The following is a 15,760-nucleotide window of genomic DNA, read 5'->3' on the forward strand; positions in this document are numbered from 1 at the left end:
TTTAACTCTCTGCTTTCCTCACAGACACCATGGGGGCAGGGACCGTATCTGTCTAGTTTGCCTCTGACTCCCCAGAGCCCAGTATGGTTCCTGGCACAAAGTAGAAAGAGGAAATGGACTCAAGTTAGACTTTGCCAATCTGAATGATCTGTATGTTGCCTTAAAAGCCTGGGATACACTAAGGAACGAAGACAGAAGAATAACTGGGTGGGGATGTGAGAAAACTGCCTAAAAGGAGTGGAAGCCTCCACCCCCTCCTTCCTTTCTCTTCAGCTTACCCAGATCCAAAACTTATGAGCAAAATCCGTGGATTTTTTTGCTGACCACGTTAACAGTAGGGACTATAAAATTCAGCTTTCCATCTGGTTCTTCATGGTCCAAGAAAATACAGCAATTTCAAACTCCAGGGAGACAAGCACTCAAATCATGAACGCTTAGACCTAGCCTGCTGTAGAATCCCCTCTGAGTGGCATGAATTTGCTCAGGAAGAAAAATGAAGAAAGCATCATTTACCCTGTAAGGATCGATTCCCTGGGGGTCCTCAAAGGGGATGAGTTTGATGTTTCCTCATAGCAATTTCCCCCTCTGGCCTTCAAAGCCAACCTGCTCGATTTGACAGCTGGTCCTTGCTTCCCTTTCTGCTCAGGCCAAGATGCTCCTTATCCTGAGGCCCATCACAAGTGAGCACTTCACAGACAGGGCTGCAGGCTGGCCTTCCGAGGGGAGCGCTTTAACATCTGTCCTCCTCATCCCAAACTGGCTGCTACTTCAATGCAAAGATGATGCATTTCCTCTTTAATGTTTCATGTTAGAACCAAGGTTAACTGAGAATTGCTGGTGAGGGATGAAACAAAAATCAACTCCTCCCCTATCGAAAAGCCTCGTGTGGGACAACTTGGGCATGCGCGGGAGTCCGCCTGATTCCATTGCCCTGGCCCCCTGCACACCTCTGCCCCTGGAAGAAAAAAACAACAAAATTTCCAAAAGGCTGTCAGTAAGCTGATTTCCTGGTGTTTGGGGCCCATCCAGAGAAGGGACTTTTCAGAGCTGTGCTGGAACAGCCGGGCCTCGAGAGATTTGACAGCCAGTTTGAAGGCTTCAGGCAGTTTGGATAAGCATCTAGACTCTGGGTATTTTTCTGAGTCTGCTCTGTGATCCCTTTGAAGTTTATCCAACTTGATTAAACCTTCCAGAAATCTGAGGTCGGTAGAAAGCTTTCTTTAGAAGTCCCTCTGGATGTGCCCTGTTGCTTTCTCATGGGGCAGTCAGCCCATCAGGACAAGAGAGGTGAAAAATAGAGAAGTCAGCGTGAGAATATTATATTTCTATAACACTCATCTCGCTGTCTTTTTTTTCTTCCCATTCTTTTTACATATGGAGGAGGAGACCGCAGATAGGTCACGAAATTCCCAGTGGACTTTGAGGACCATGAATTTAGATGTGATTGTGACTTGCCATGATCCCTTGACACTGATACAACCTGTTTTTGAAGGCCTTGGCTGAGATATGCAGAAGCACCGCACGTTAGGTTAACAAAGAACAACAAAAGATGCCATTTGCAGTCCAGGAGAGCTGGTGACAGGGCCATGCACCAGTTTCATCTCATTTCCCAGAGAAGCAGCCCCTGGCGGCCCAGGCTGGGGGCTGGAGCCTATCTCTCCTCCTGTTTGCTCAGCCTATCTAATCACAGAATTAATGGAGTAGCAAGAAGAGACTGCGTGCCTCAAGGTGCTGCCAAGCCGACGCACACACCTCAGCACCTGGTGCCATTTTCCAAGGTGCGACCTGGATTGGCTTTGGATCACACTCAAGAAGTAAAGAAGGTGGGCAGAAGGGGTGGGGTACCAAATACTGGTTTCTTTAGGGAAGCAAATAGGGAGGGGCCTCTACAAACTGGAGGTGGGGCCTTCAAACCTGCTTGTGACCCTGTGGGGAGAGGCTGAGTGATGCCCACTCTCTGATTTTGAAAAGTGTGCTATGAAGGGCAGGACACAAGGTCTAGAGGCCCAAAGATGACTCAGAAGCATCCAGAGAGGAGACCTGAGCAGGAGGCTCCCAGTACAGCAGCATCCCACAGCTCCACTGGTTGACCACAGAAAAGGAGGAAAATGCCCTTTTTAACCCTGGGACCAAATGACAAGAGGAGGATGACGGGAGCTGTAGTTGTAGCACCAGAGAAACCGCACTGAAGTGGGACTGTAGATCGTTTTGTTTGTTTCTTTATTGATAAAAAAATATTAATAGGCATTAAGAAAAACAAAACATTCACAACCCATCACAGAATCCTGTAAGAGTTCATCTATTCCCAATGGCGTCCTTCATCTAAGAGAGGTGATTTCAGCCAAAAGGCCCCTTCATGGTTTTCATGGGGGGGTACTGCTGCTCCAGTGGCATGGCCCCAAAACAGTCAGATGGGCTGCAGTGCCCAGCCTTCCCCGGCTGGCCCATGGGACCCGGGGGGCCGGGGATACCAGGAATTCCTTGCTGGCCCATTGGTCCAGTGGCACCCATCTTGCCATAGCCCGGAGGACCTTGAGGACCTGGGGAGGGGGAGTCGGAGATGGAAAACCAGAAGACCCAGCTCACAAGAAAAGAAGAAATAATGGTCACGGTAAATAATACCTTATACTTGGTAAATATTTCTCAGGTTACAGTGTATTTTCAGGAAGACCTGACCTGATCCTTACATTAACTTAATAATAACAATATTACTGACTAGTTTTATTGGGAGCTTCCATGTGCCAGGCACCAGGCAAGTGCTTTTTATGCATTATGCAATGAATTTTCACAATTTTGTGAGAAAGGAACTGTCATGTCATTGCATAGATGAGGATGCAGGTGCAGAGAAGCCACACTCATGGTAAGTGGTGACGCTGGCCTCAGAGCCAGGCCCGGGGCTTTGGTCATTTCTCTCTTAGGCGATACAGCCTGGCTTGAGTGACTTCACCAAGGTTATACAGCCAGCAAGATGCCAAGCAGGACTTGAACTTGCACTCCCTGGCCCACTCTGTCCTACTGTCTTCTACTGTGTCATCGAGCCCTGTTTAGGACTTGAGGGCAGGCGTTGGGTCTCCCATTCCCCAGCACCATGCCCTAGTAGACTGTCTTACCCACAGTGACATTACTATATATGTTGGTTGATAGGCTGGCTGTTATTTGAGGTTCTATACAACTATGTTATAAAAGGAACATAAAGAAAGGAGATCTCAGCTGCTCTAGATTCACAGTCTCAAAAGCTGGCTTTTCTTACCTGGGGGACCAGGGAGACCGCTTTCTCCTGCAATGCCAATACCAATGTCTCCTTTTTCACCTTTGGTACCAGGCAATCCTGGGACAAAAGAAATAAAATAAGTCCTATTCCTAGGCAGAAAAATGACACCCCTGGTCAGATAATTTGAAACACACACGTACACACAAATATTATATTCACAACAGACCTCATGTAATGTTCACGTTTGCCCCAAAGAGCTACGTGTGTACCTCAGGAACCAGAGGGCAGAGCTACCTCTCATTCCTGGTAAGCCTTGCCGTCCTTCTCTGCCAATCTGACCAGGGAGCCCAGGTGATCCTGGAGCGCCTGGCCGGCCCGGAGCACCATCCTTCCCTGGGGGCCCTGGTCGGCCAGGAGTCGCTGCCACTTCCATGGGGAACTGCATCCTGGAGGTGTAGTAACCCATCCTCTCTGTAAGAAAGGACAGGGACAGCTCACAGGGCACCCCAGCACCTCAGAATGACTTCAGATGTTGCAGACAAGCCAGCAGCATGGAGTCTAAAATAGCCTTTCTTCAGAGGGACATCAGAGCAAGGAACTGTGGGGAGTGATCTCCTACATGGTCTCCTGCGCCCTCGCCTCCACATTGCCTTCCACAGTGATCTTTTTGGAGCGCAGATCTGATTCGGTATCTCCCTCCTCCACCACCCTTCATTACTGGCTCATCACTGGCTTCAGAATAAAGTCCAGATTCCTTGCTTAGCATTCAAGGTCTGCTTCCCAAGCAAGATGCCTAGCCCCTCCAGGACCGGGTCCATGTGTTCCCCAGTCCTTAGCTTATCAATCCTGAATGAGAAAATGAATAGGAAAAAAGCTTAAAATGAAATCACATCAGCCATCTTACAGTTGCTGCTCACCCCTCTATTTAGAGCTCACTTCATGCAGACTCGTTTGATATCAATTTTCTTGTCTGCCTCCTTTGCTCCAGTGGGGCCTCGGGGAGGGCAAGAGGGAACCATTTTATCTCTGAGCAGAGCAGGTGACAAGGAAGGTCTGAAGTCTAATTGAACATATGCCTGAAAGGGGCGGGGGTGCATGGGGGGAAGATATTGAGCCTAAGGGAAAGGAGGCGGGGCAGGGAGGGGAAGGAGCTGGAAAGTGAGCAGCACCCACTGCTACCCAGCCAGCTGCCAATTACCATCAAACATTTTAATGATCTCTTGTCTGATGAACCTCTTGATTTCATCATAATTCACCATGTCTCCCTGAGGAAAAAAAAAGAAAACCTGCCTCAATTATACCCCCAAGCCTGGTGCTCTCCCCCTGGGAATAGACTTTATGGAAATAAAGGATGGGGAAGGGGCCAAAGGTCCCAGAAGCCTCCCACAGATACTTAATCCAAGGTCCTAACCCTCCTGAAATGGTACAAAACATTTTGTTCATCAGTGCATTTTTCTGGGGAGGGGGCACCCCAACACCCTCCCCACTCTCCCACACACAGTTAAGAACTATCCATACAGGAGTCATGTTCTTTTTTCATACAGTGTCAGCAGGAGCTTCTAAAATGGTACATGTTCCACCCTGCATGCATGCTCTGGGGGCCGGTGCCCATGGCTGCCAGCCTTCCTCCTTACCATGGAGCCAGGCACCCCAGGCAATCCGGGGCTCCCTGAAGGTCCTGGAGATCCAGGGTGGCCTCTCTCCCCTGCAGGACCTGGTGGCCCAACAGGTCCCATGGAGCCACTCTTGCCAGGCCCGCCAGGCATGCCAGCTCTTCCCTTCTCTCCTGCATGGCCCTTCTGTCCTGAAGGTCCAGGATCACCCTGCAAGGACAGGAAGCCACAGTCCAGCACTTCCAGGTACTGTCAAGTCTCCCTCATGATGTCTCAAAGATCTGCCCTCACTCCATTCCTGCACCAGTCCCCCAGCATCGCCCTCTGGGCTGTGCATCCCAACAGGTTGCCCTGCCTCACTGCCCCCAGAGCGGTCTCTCTAAAAGATAGATTCATGGTGTTAGTCTCTGCTTAGGAATTCTGATGGCTTCCAGTTGCCCTCAGGATAAAAACCGAATTCCTTGGCCAGGTGTTCCAGACCACGCACATGGTCCCGATCACATCTTCTCCAGCCACACCTCCCTGGCTCTCATTCTCTGCTGCTCCGCTAACTGTCCTTGTTCTTTGCACAGCCTCCCTGACTCCCGAGGCTGAGCTGGGTGCTCCCTCCCTCTGATCCCACAGTCTATGTCTAACCTTCTGTAAAACCTGCCATGCTCTAATGTAAGTGTGACTGGACTAAATGAGCTTCTATTGTTCAGGGTCCTCTATTTCCTCAAGGCTGGGACAGAGGGCCTGGAATGTAAGCAAGATCAAGCAGATGCTTGCAAAATGCGTGCGTGAATGAAATCAATCAACCAGTGAATGAATGAACACGGTACTTCCATTTTCCCAGCCCCAGCCAAGAACACTGCAACAGCCCACATGAGAAATTTGCAGAGATGAGGCTGCTCCAAGTTCTGCCCACTTCTTATTCCCCACCTGCTGGCCTTGCTGTGTCTCCTCTCCAAAGCTAAAGTTATAGATTGGAGTTGGACGTGATCAACTTGTGAGCTTCTCCTCCTAAACCCAGCCAGTGCCCACTCACCTTCGGACCAGGCAGTCCATAGAGTCCCTGTTTTCCAGGGGGTCCCTAGAGGAGAGCCAAAGCCAGGAGTCAAGTCTGGGCAGCATCTCTGAGCCATCCTGGGGAAGCAGGGGCCGTGACGGGAACACCTTCCACAGCCCTAGGTCCCCGGGCTGTGTCCACCTGGGCTCTGTGTGAGAGCGGACGACAGCCTCCCTCCCTCTGTTGGCTGGCAGCTGGATGGGAGAATGATGTCCCCTAGGACCTGGCCTTGTATGGTCATGTTGGGTGGGTCCCTTGTCATAGACAAAAAGGGGTGAGAAGTCAGAATGCAAGGGTCACTCTATGGCATACTGGGGGCTCTGGCAGGAGCTGGTGTCCAGGAAATGTTTGTTTGGAATTATTATTGGCTCTTTTTGACCAGGTACATGGAAAAAAAAAAATGGAAAACGCAAGTCTCACTCTCACCCTCTCCCTTCGTCCCCAGTTCCTCTCTCCAAAGCAACAAGGGCCACCAGTTTCCTGCATGTCTGCCCAGAGATAGTCTGTGCATATGGGGGGGTCGTTTACTGAATGAACAAAGGAGCTGGGGCAAGGTGAGGAGCACGGAGAAGCACTCCTGAGGGGAGAGGAGAAGCCCGCACAACAATACCTCTTTGCCAGCTGCACCATCCGCACCAGGCTCGCCCTAGGGAGTTGAGAGCAATGGAGTCGTAAGGGGCACCTGCCCAGCTTGGGTCACGTGCCTCACCTTGCCCACCAGGCATGCTCAGTCCCCTTCCACAGCCCCCCAGCCCTCACCCTCAGACACTCTAGGCACAGGCTGTGGGAACTTAGACCCCACCCCCAACACAGCCTGGTCCCAGAGCCCCACGCTGACAGCTCCTGGACTGAGTTCTCTGGGGAAACAGCAGTCTGTGTCTGCCTTGCTCTTGGCTTGAGATCCGGGCATCTCCCACACACCCTGGCTCTGGGTATATGTTAAGCGTTTGCTGAGTGAAGGCGTGAACTGTGAATCTCCATTCTTGGTAAGGTCCCTGGGATCCGCTAGGACAGCCTGAGCCTGCTCCCTCCCCAGAGCAGGGGAGGCTGCTTCCTGGGCCCAGCCTGCTTCTGGGGGGATGCTGGGGAAGAGGAAACTGTGATCAAGAGGCAACTGGCAGATCCACGCAGGGAACTTGGAGGCTCCAGAGCCCCTAAGGTGGGGAGGGCTGGAGGGCTGGGGGAACCTGCCTGCCCAGGGTGCACAGCAGGAATCTGAGTGAGTGGGAGGGGAGACCCAGCCCTCTGGGCAGATGGGCCGACCCGCCACTCCTCTCCAGCTGGAGTCATCCCCCTCATTCCAGGCCACCAGCCTTCTGGTCATCACACTGGTCCTGGCAGAAAGTCTGCTTTGACGGAAAGCACCCTGAGCTGGGGGCTGGGAGATGGGTTCCTGCTTCAGCCACCCCATGAAGCTTTCCATCCCTGAGACTGGCAATCTGTTCCACCTGATGTGATTCATTTGGCTGGAAGCCTCGAAAGGGGGAGTGCTGCAGAGCAGCTAAGGACACAAGAATCAGGCAGGCTCTTCTGGTCACTAGCTGTGTGACTCTGGGCAACCTACTTAACCTTGCTGAGGTTTGGTTTCCTCATCTATAAAATGGGGACAATCAGACCTACTAGACAGGGTTGTAGTACAGATTAAATGACAAAATGTCAAGCTCTTAGGTCAGCGCTCAGCACACTGTCAGCGGCCAGTACCTCACAGCTCTTAGCACTGAACCCTAGCTGAGGCCAGGGAGTGGCCTCTGAGTTGCCAAGAGAGCTAGAGTAATAGCACTGGGTTTCTGGCTCCTGACATTTACAGGTGTTCTGTAGTTACCAACCCCGGGTGGGGGCTGGGGCAGCACACGGGCCAGGTCTCCCCTGTCCGACACCTAATAGGGATCTGCTCTAGTGGCATATGGTCAGAGGTGGTGGCTGGCGTGTGGCCAGCATGGCACTGGCAGGCACAGCTTCTCCTTTCCTCCAGATATGATGTGATCCTTAGGCACAAGCTCCCCACCGCCATCTTCCATGCTAATAGCCTCTCCTTCCCAAGAGACCCCAGTGTGCTGTGCTGCACTCCACTGACAAAGCCAACCAGCCCTTTTCCCCAGGGCTGTGCAGTGAGACACGGGATCTTACCGGGGGGCCAGGGTGTCCAGGTGAACCAGGCTGGCCTGGAAGGCCTGAAAGGCCCCTTTCTCCAGTAGCTCCTCGGTCTCCTTTCAGGCCCTAGAGAAAAGGAAGGGGGATGGTGAGGGGGAGGGGGGAGGGAAGAGTGAGCCCACATGCCCAGAGGCAGAGACCCACGTGTGCCAGGGATCATGGCCACTGCCGCCCAGGCCCACGGTGAGAGGTGGCACTGCATGAATGAGGAGTAGGGCTCTGGGCTGGTTTCCAGCCCTCTCCGAGGGCCGTCACCACATGCTAGTTAGGGGAGGCAGAAGAGGCAGATGCCAGGGAAGGAGGGGGATGGGGACAAACTGTTCTCATCCCCTGTCCCCCCACCCCTCTCCCTCTTAGAGAAGCCCACAGCAGAGCAGGGCCTGGGAGGCAGGGAAAGAGGAGCACATCACTCACCACTGCAGAGATCCCTGCTGGGCCCGGCTGACCTGGAGGCCCTGGTGGCCCCTAAAGAGAGACGAAATCAGTGGGTTGGAAAGAGGCTCCAATAATAAGGCCTGGAGAGGCAGCAAGGGGCCCACAGCAGGAACAAGCCCTGAACTTCAGCAGCTCTGTTCTCTTCCCTAAACCCTCCTTCCCTTCGGGCCTTGCACTTGAGCTTCTGCCAGAAGAGGTGTGCCAGAGCTCACAGGACGCTCATACCTGCACCCGCACACTGAACAGTGCACCTGGGCCAAGACCGTGATCTGGGAGCCAAGTGCAGAGGGCAAAGGCCTGAGGGGGTTGACCCTGGGGCCTGGTGCTTCTGAGGCCTCCACCTCCTTCTGTGCTGTGGGAGGGGCAAAGGCCAAGAGCTGGGTCTGTGCATCAGGGGGTCAGCACCAGCCCCTGGGACCACAACTAAGCTCCACAGCCACAGCCTTAAGAGCTTGCAGGCCTCCTGGGCCTCCTGCTGCACCCCTTCCCCTGGAGGCCCAGGAGACCCTGCCTGGGCCCGGGCTCTGTCGGAATGCCCTCCCTATCTCTCCACCGTCTGAGGCACAGCTACATGCCAGCTCCCTGGTAAGAGCTGCCCCTCTGAAGGCCAGGGCACACAAGCCTCTCTCAGAGCATTTCCCTCCACACTCCCAGATGGAAAGGTCCGGAGGCACGGACTCTGCTCTACTCATCTCAAGTCTCCTGGGGCAGGAATGTCCAGCACTGGGACTGGCGCACCGCAGGGGACTGGGCTGAATGGACAGAGGAGAGAGGAAGAACGTGCATCCCCTGGTCCCCAGCAAGCCCCCAGTCAGTGTCCAGTGGGGACATAATTCAGAGTGTGTTGATTCCCTTCATGTGTAGTGTGAGGGGTGCTAGGCTGACCTAGGGTCCCCAGTCAAAGGCCCCTGGACACCTTGAGATCCAGCATAGTGATGAGGATCTGAGAGTTCCTTTTTTTGGTCATAAACTATTTTTAACATTTCCAAAAGCCTCCTGGAAATTGTACATCCAGGTACAATAGGGCTGCAATGAAACTCTAGTGTTTCTCTCTGGAACCTCATCAGCTCGGCACTGTCACGCTGATCAGAGGCACTCATCAGCAGTCATCTTTCACTGATGAGTAAAGTAGATGGGAAATTCATTATTGCTTAATAAATATCCTCTCCAACTTGCCCCTGGTCCCAGGAAATTCACCATGCATTTACCCAGCTGCCCCAGCCAAATGAGAGTCATCCTCAGCTCTGCTCTTCCCACTGATCTAGGCCCTCTGCCCTGTCCAGGTCATTAGCAAGGCCTCTACCTCCCAACACATGGCCCACCTGTCTGCTGCCACACCGCTCCACATCCATCCTTCCATTGCTGAGAAAGCCTCCCATTTGCACCCCCTCCTCACCATACCCCTGTGTGCTCAATCTTCTGCATCCCATTCCCACTCACACCCTTCCTGAACTCCACTCCAGCCAGGCAAACTCTGGGGCTCCCAGACACACCAAGCCTCTCCCTACCTCAGGCTCTTTGCATCAGCTACCCGCCACCCCCACCTACCACCACCACCTGGACATTCTTCCCCCAGACTGCTCGACAGCTGGCTCCTTCTTGTCACTGAGGCCTCATCTCAAATGCCACTTCTCTAAAGGTTCCTCTGAAGTAGCCTTCCAGCCCCTCCCTGTGACATCACATGACTGCCTGATGCTTCCGCATTCATGTGCTCATTTGTCGTGCCAGCATGGAAGCTCTGGGGCCAGGGGACCTTATTTATCTCACTGCCATAACCCAGTGCTTGGAACAGTGCCTGGCATGGAGCAGGTGCTCAATAATTATTTGTTGAATAACTGAAGGATCTTTAACAAGTAAACTGGAACATGCCCAGCACATAAGAACACGGCTAGCAGCCTGGGCACCACTGGATTGGGTGAACCCAAAGACGCCTATTGCTCTCCCATGCTGGGGCTGCTCCTGCAGCCACTTCTATCAGGTCACCACCCAGCCCAGTGGAACCCTAACTCACAGAGGCAGAGACGGAAACAGGTTAACTCACAAGATGGCCGGGAGGACCAGGTCTTCCCTGGGGTCCCATGGCTCCAGGCTCACCCTGCAGGATCCAGAGAAAGGAAGAAATGACACAGAAACAGGCTTGCACACGTGGGCTGTTGGGTGGGAAAGGGCAGAGCAGAGCAGGCAGAATACCAGCCGTCGGCGGGCCAAGCTGAGCCCTGGCCTCCATGCCTAAGCCTTCCAGGGCCTGAGGGACCAGCCCTGCTGGTGACCATTACTGGAGAGAGAACGCAGAGCCCCCAGGCCAAGAAGACCAGGCCCTGCCCTTTTAGGTTAGTGACCCAATAGCCTGTAGGGAGGGAAACAACTCTTGAGAGGCAGCAGAAGGTCAAGATGTGTGGTGTTGGGCACAACCTCCCCCAACAGGCCAAGGAGAGACGGCAGCCACTGGGCCAGAGAGCAGCGGGGAGTGCCTGTGTCCCAGACTCGGCAGAGCCCAGAGGCGGTCCAGAGGCAGCGTGCCGAGTCCCCAGTCCCTACCTCTGCTCCGGGCCGGCCACTGCTGCCTGGGGGACCTGGTTTTCCACAGTCACCCTGGAAGAGAGAGGGGCAACTGGAGCTCACCAGACCTCCCCTTGGCTCCCCGAATCCTAAGGCAACCTTACGTCAGTGGGGTCCTGCCACCAGCCCTGGCTCTGACTAGTGGCCCTCTGATGCCCTCAGGATGGTAGATGGCGAAGCCCCGACCCAGTCTGCTGGGCACCATTGGCCTCAGAAGGCTTGGATGCTGGGGTGGCATTTAGCTAGGGGTCAGGTGGCACATCCACTCTGGTTAGGCTGCCACATCTGCCTGGGGTCAGGCCCTGAAGAGAGCCAAGAAAACCTGCCTAGAAGAAATCACCAGACCTTTACCTTGGGTCCCGGAAGGCCAGGATGTCCTGTTTTTCCCTTGAAGCCCTGGAAGAAAAAGCAGGGAGCTGCCACATCCCTTACCTCAGGCAGAGGCCACGTCCCATTCCTTCCTCAGGTTAAATAAATCAAACCCACTCAGAGTCCAAACAGGGCCCACAGAAGATCTGGGTTTGAGTCACCCCACCCATCAAGACAGAGCCTGCACCTCTCAGCTTTGGGACGGCCCAGCACCCAGTTCATTCCTACAACTCAACTTACCGGGGGTCCCATGAGTCCAGGGGGGCCAGGGGACCCAGGATCCCCCTAGGGAAAGAGATGGAGGCATTGAGGCAGAAGCTTTGTCCAGCTTATACCCACTCCTTCCCCACTGTCTTCCCCTTTTTTCAGCCCCTTCCCCAGCAATCCCAGGACAGAAGGACAATCGTGGACAGACAGGGCAGAGGGAAGACTCCAAACAGGGCTCAGCCTTGAGTGAACCCCAGCCCCTCTCTGAACCTCAGTTTTTCTTCTTTTGGCCACAGAAGGGGACTGCCCTTGATGCCCTGCCCTTTGCATGGCCCCATCCTTCTCAGATTCCCCAGCAAAGCCAGATCCAAGGAGCCAGGGCCACTCAAGCCCTTCCACGGCCAGAGCCTGTTCTTTCTGACACCCAGTCCAGTTTCTTTAGCGGCCTGAATTTCTGGATATAAATTTATGATCTTCCCTGCCTGTCTTTGGTGAGACCCAGGGCATCCCACCCAGTTAGGCTACCAGGAGAACCAAGAGACCCAGGGGATCTGGTGCCATTGGAGAAATGGGGTGTGAGAGGCAGACTGGGGGAAGACAGGGGTACCCCTGATGGAGATGGGGAGGTTCAGCTCCCTTCATCAGGATTCCCTGACTTTGGCTCTTGGGGAAGGAAGGAGAAGGAAGGGGGTTCCCTCCTCCCCCACCAGCCCATTGTCTCACCCTTAAGCCAGGCTTGCCATCCTTCCCATCCAGACCATCCAGGCCGGCAGGGCCCTGGGAACAGGAAAAAGGCATTTCTGCATGCCTGTGCCAGAGCCTGAGGAGGTGGGAGACCACCCCAGCTCCTCCACCCTCCCCACCCCTTACCCACGTCCCACCCCAACCAAATATACACGTCCGCACATGTAACGCACGTACCGCATGTCTGTCAGGCTAAGAGGCCACGCACTCACCTGAATCCCAGGAGATCCTGGTGGCCCAGGAGAACCAGGCATGCCTGCTGGGCCTCGAACCCCTTCACTGCCCTGGAAATGAGCCCCACCCCAGCAAAGTCAGCTGGGCCTTGCCCCAGCCCTGGAGACGAGGCTCTGGGCCATGAGTCCTGATGACTGCAGGCTGTCAGGATCGCGGGTTCCTAACCCCCATTCTGTTTTGGCCTAACCGTATATATTTCACACGCTACTCTCCCAAGGATCTGTCTTCATCTGCAGACATCCCCCTTTCTGCACTGCTCCTATTCAGTCTGGCATCTTCTCCAGGGTTGACCCAGGGACTGTCACGGTGGGTGCTCAGTAATGCATGTGAACTGAAGGCACACGTTGGTCCCAACAAGGTGCCGAGCCCTACATAACCTCCGATTCTTCCAGATTTAGATTGAAGAGAGTGGTTCCTCTCCTCAAGGAGCTCACAGTCCAGGGAGGATCACAGGCCCACCACAATCGGGTGTAATGCAGCCATCCATGTGCCCTGTGGACAAAGGCGCCCTGGGAGTTCAGAAGAGGGAGCAGACCACTCTGGCTGCGGGCCCGGGAAAGTGTCACAGAAGTGTCTCCAGACAACAGTCTCTGAAGGATGTCTGGGATTTGGGCAAGTGGAGAAGGGCATGCCAGAGGGAACTTCAGAGGAGGAAAAAGACTGGGAAGCGGTTACATGCTTAGCCAGGGTGTCTGGGGAGCCCATGTGGTGGGTGGGGTGGGAGGGGAGGCGGGAGGGGGACACCCTCATTGGCGGAGGAGCTTGAACACTGCTAGACCCTCTCAAACAGGCCAGTGGTTGTCAAATGGTACTTGTCAGAGCCCTGGGGTTCCTGGAGGAGGCCTGGAGCTGGGAGCACCAAGTGGGAGCACAGACAGTGGGAGTCTAAGGACCCCTACCCTTGCCTTAGACAGAACAGCACTGCTTGAATCTGTTTTATATGTTGGGGGTTCACATAAGCTTTTGTGTAATGAAAAGGCTTGGGAACTACAAAATAAAGTGAAAACCACCACTGCACGCACTGGGGAGCCACTGATGGTTTGAAGCAGGGGATTGATAAGATCAGAAATGGAATTAGAACATTTATTGGATAAGGAAGGGGGAGGCAGGCAGCTTAGTGGGGAGGGCTTCTGCACTCCCTAGTAGGGAAAGGGTGGCTGCTCTGGAGCAGGGGCTGTGCGGGAAGCCAAGGGGAAGAGATTCAACTAGAGACCCCAGAGCTGGGAGAAAAGAGCTCTGGGTAGCAATGCAATGCCACAAACTGCCAGGTGGGGTCAGCACAGCCTCAGGAAATGTCAGCTCCACAGGGACTTGGGATAGGGAACCACTGGCCAGAGGTTTGGGATTCTCTGCAATGACCAGCCTAAGGAGAGCAGGCAGTGTTGGGGTAAAGGGCCAACACAGAGGGTTCTGGCAGGGCTGCCACCCAGGTGTCCCACAGAGAAGGAAAGGTAGCACCCACCACTGCCTCCACCATGGCTAATAGGTGCTGGCTCTCGGGGGGCAGTGTGGCACTAGGCTGGGAGGGAAGTCTCAGCTCTGTGTCATCTCGCTGTGGAAACCTGAGAGTCCCCCAGCCTCTCCCAGCCTCATTTCCTCACCTGAACAGTGAGAAGGCAGCACAAGGCGGCCCCTCTGTAGGTCACTTCCAGCTCTGAGAGGCTGTGCTATATGTGCTTTCAGAGGAAGGAGGCTCCCCACAAGGCTGCAGGCCTCCTGCCCTGCCCTCTGGACCATGATCTGCCTCCAACCCACACTTAGAAGTCATAGGGGCTTGGGGTTTATTACACGACCTACTCATCATATCTGGGTCACCAGAGGTTGGACTGAGATGGGGCTATCAGCCCCCACACCAAGGAAGAGCAAGTCCCCAAATTTATCAAGGCAAACCTAGGGGCAGCCAGTGTGGGGGCTCCCCAGACTCGCTCCTTCCCACCTTTGTCACCAGGTCCCCGGCCACGCCTACCTTTTCTGAGGATGGGGGACACCCTGAGCATGGCTGCCCTGGAGGCACTCCCCGTTCCTGCTGTTGGCAGACCCAGAAGGCAAATACCCAGAGCTCTTCCTGCTGCTGGGCTCTGGGGTTCCCTGTCTCTGGGGTTCCCTCAACTCCTCACCTTCCCCCTTGAGGAGATGAAGCTGGCCTGGACTGGCGTGTCACATGCTAGCCACCAACTCTGCCACTTTCCCACACACCATCTCCTGTCAGGCAGGGACCTCAGCTGCCATCCCTAGGGACCCACTGGTCTGCCCCAGGCCCTGTCGCCCTACGGCAGTGGCTAAGCCCATCCTGGAGGTCTCTTTGCCCACCATTGATGTAACTGAGTCAGTCCTTACATTTGTGCAGGTCTGATGCTGGGGGTAGGACAGGGCGTGGGAGCTGCATGGCTCAGATCTGTGACTGTGGCCCACTTGGGGTCCTGCTCACCTTCTCCGCTTGGGGGCCAGGGGGGCCAGGTGTGCCAGCTTTGCCTGGGAATCCAGGGGGACCCTAGAGCAACAAAGGACCAGGCGGGAATGAAAGCAGGGCTGAAGGTGCAGTTCCCCATCTTTCTCCTCCTGAGTGTGCTTCACCATTGTCAGTGGGATGCACTTTGACTTCCTAGAAGCACCACCCAGGAGCATGCCTGGGGCTGGCCAGCTGGGCTGAGGCCCACCCGGGAGGCTTTGCTCTCCAGGTCCTGGCTCCTGTAGTCAGTCCTGGCCACCCAGGCTGTTCCTCTCATGCCTCCTCCCTCCCTTCCCCAGGCCCAGCCTTGCCCAGCCGGGTCTGGTCAGGCCTGCACCCCTCCACTCCGACCCCCACCAGTCCCCCCAGATGGGGCCATAACAGACAGAGCTGGCTTTGTGTTGTCTTCACTCACCGGTGGACCTGGAAAGCCTGGCTGGCCTTGAAATCCCTAAGGGAAGAAGCAAGGGATAGTTTGCTGTGCTACCCACTCCCTCCTGCCGGCCGCCCAGGTGGAAAGAGTGACAGAGTGAGGAGTGTGGCTGCCTCACACCACAGGGCCTTGCCCTCCACTCCGCCCAAGGTGGCCGGCAGGTGAGGCTCCAGGCCTGAGATGGGCAGTTCCACCTCCAGGGGGGGCGGGGGCTGGAGGACTAGAGCCAGTGAGGGTGACCACCAGGGAGGGGACCCGGAGGGGACCTGCCCCCTCACCCCTTCCCTGCCTCCCCCACCCCCGCCAT

General features: G+C 54.9%; 1 protein-coding gene across 8 annotated transcripts in view; it reads right to left on the reverse strand.

Moving 5' to 3' along the window:
• Nucleotides 1-2,203: 2,203 nt before the first annotated feature.
• The window catches only part of COL16A1 (collagen type XVI alpha 1 chain), a 49,833-nt gene continuing 36,276 nt past the window's right edge, over nt 2,204-15,760 (reverse strand). For 7 of the 8 annotated variants that reach the window (XM_073233548.1, XM_073233549.1, XM_073233553.1 and 4 more), the window contains 17 exons: nt 15,436-15,471; nt 15,000-15,062; nt 12,550-12,621; nt 12,317-12,370; nt 11,627-11,671; nt 11,369-11,413; nt 10,997-11,050; nt 10,500-10,553; nt 8,438-8,488; nt 8,000-8,089; nt 6,483-6,518; nt 5,852-5,896; nt 4,846-5,034; nt 4,410-4,476; nt 3,506-3,682; nt 3,251-3,328; nt 2,204-2,540 (listed from right to left, as the gene is read on the reverse strand). In XM_073233548.1, the coding sequence (XP_073089649.1) occupies nt 2,338-2,540; nt 3,251-3,328; nt 3,506-3,682; nt 4,410-4,476; nt 4,846-5,034; nt 5,852-5,896; nt 6,483-6,518; nt 8,000-8,089; nt 8,438-8,488; nt 10,500-10,553; nt 10,997-11,050; nt 11,369-11,413; nt 11,627-11,671; nt 12,317-12,370; nt 12,550-12,621; nt 15,000-15,062; nt 15,436-15,471 (1,359 nt within the window). In that variant the 3' untranslated portion in view covers nt 2,204-2,337. The other variant, XM_073233554.1, reaches the window with a different exon arrangement.

The sequence above is a fragment of the Manis javanica genome, chromosome 4, assembly GCF_040802235.1.
Source record: "Manis javanica isolate MJ-LG chromosome 4, MJ_LKY, whole genome shotgun sequence".
NCBI lineage: Eukaryota > Metazoa > Chordata > Mammalia > Pholidota > Manidae > Manis > Manis javanica.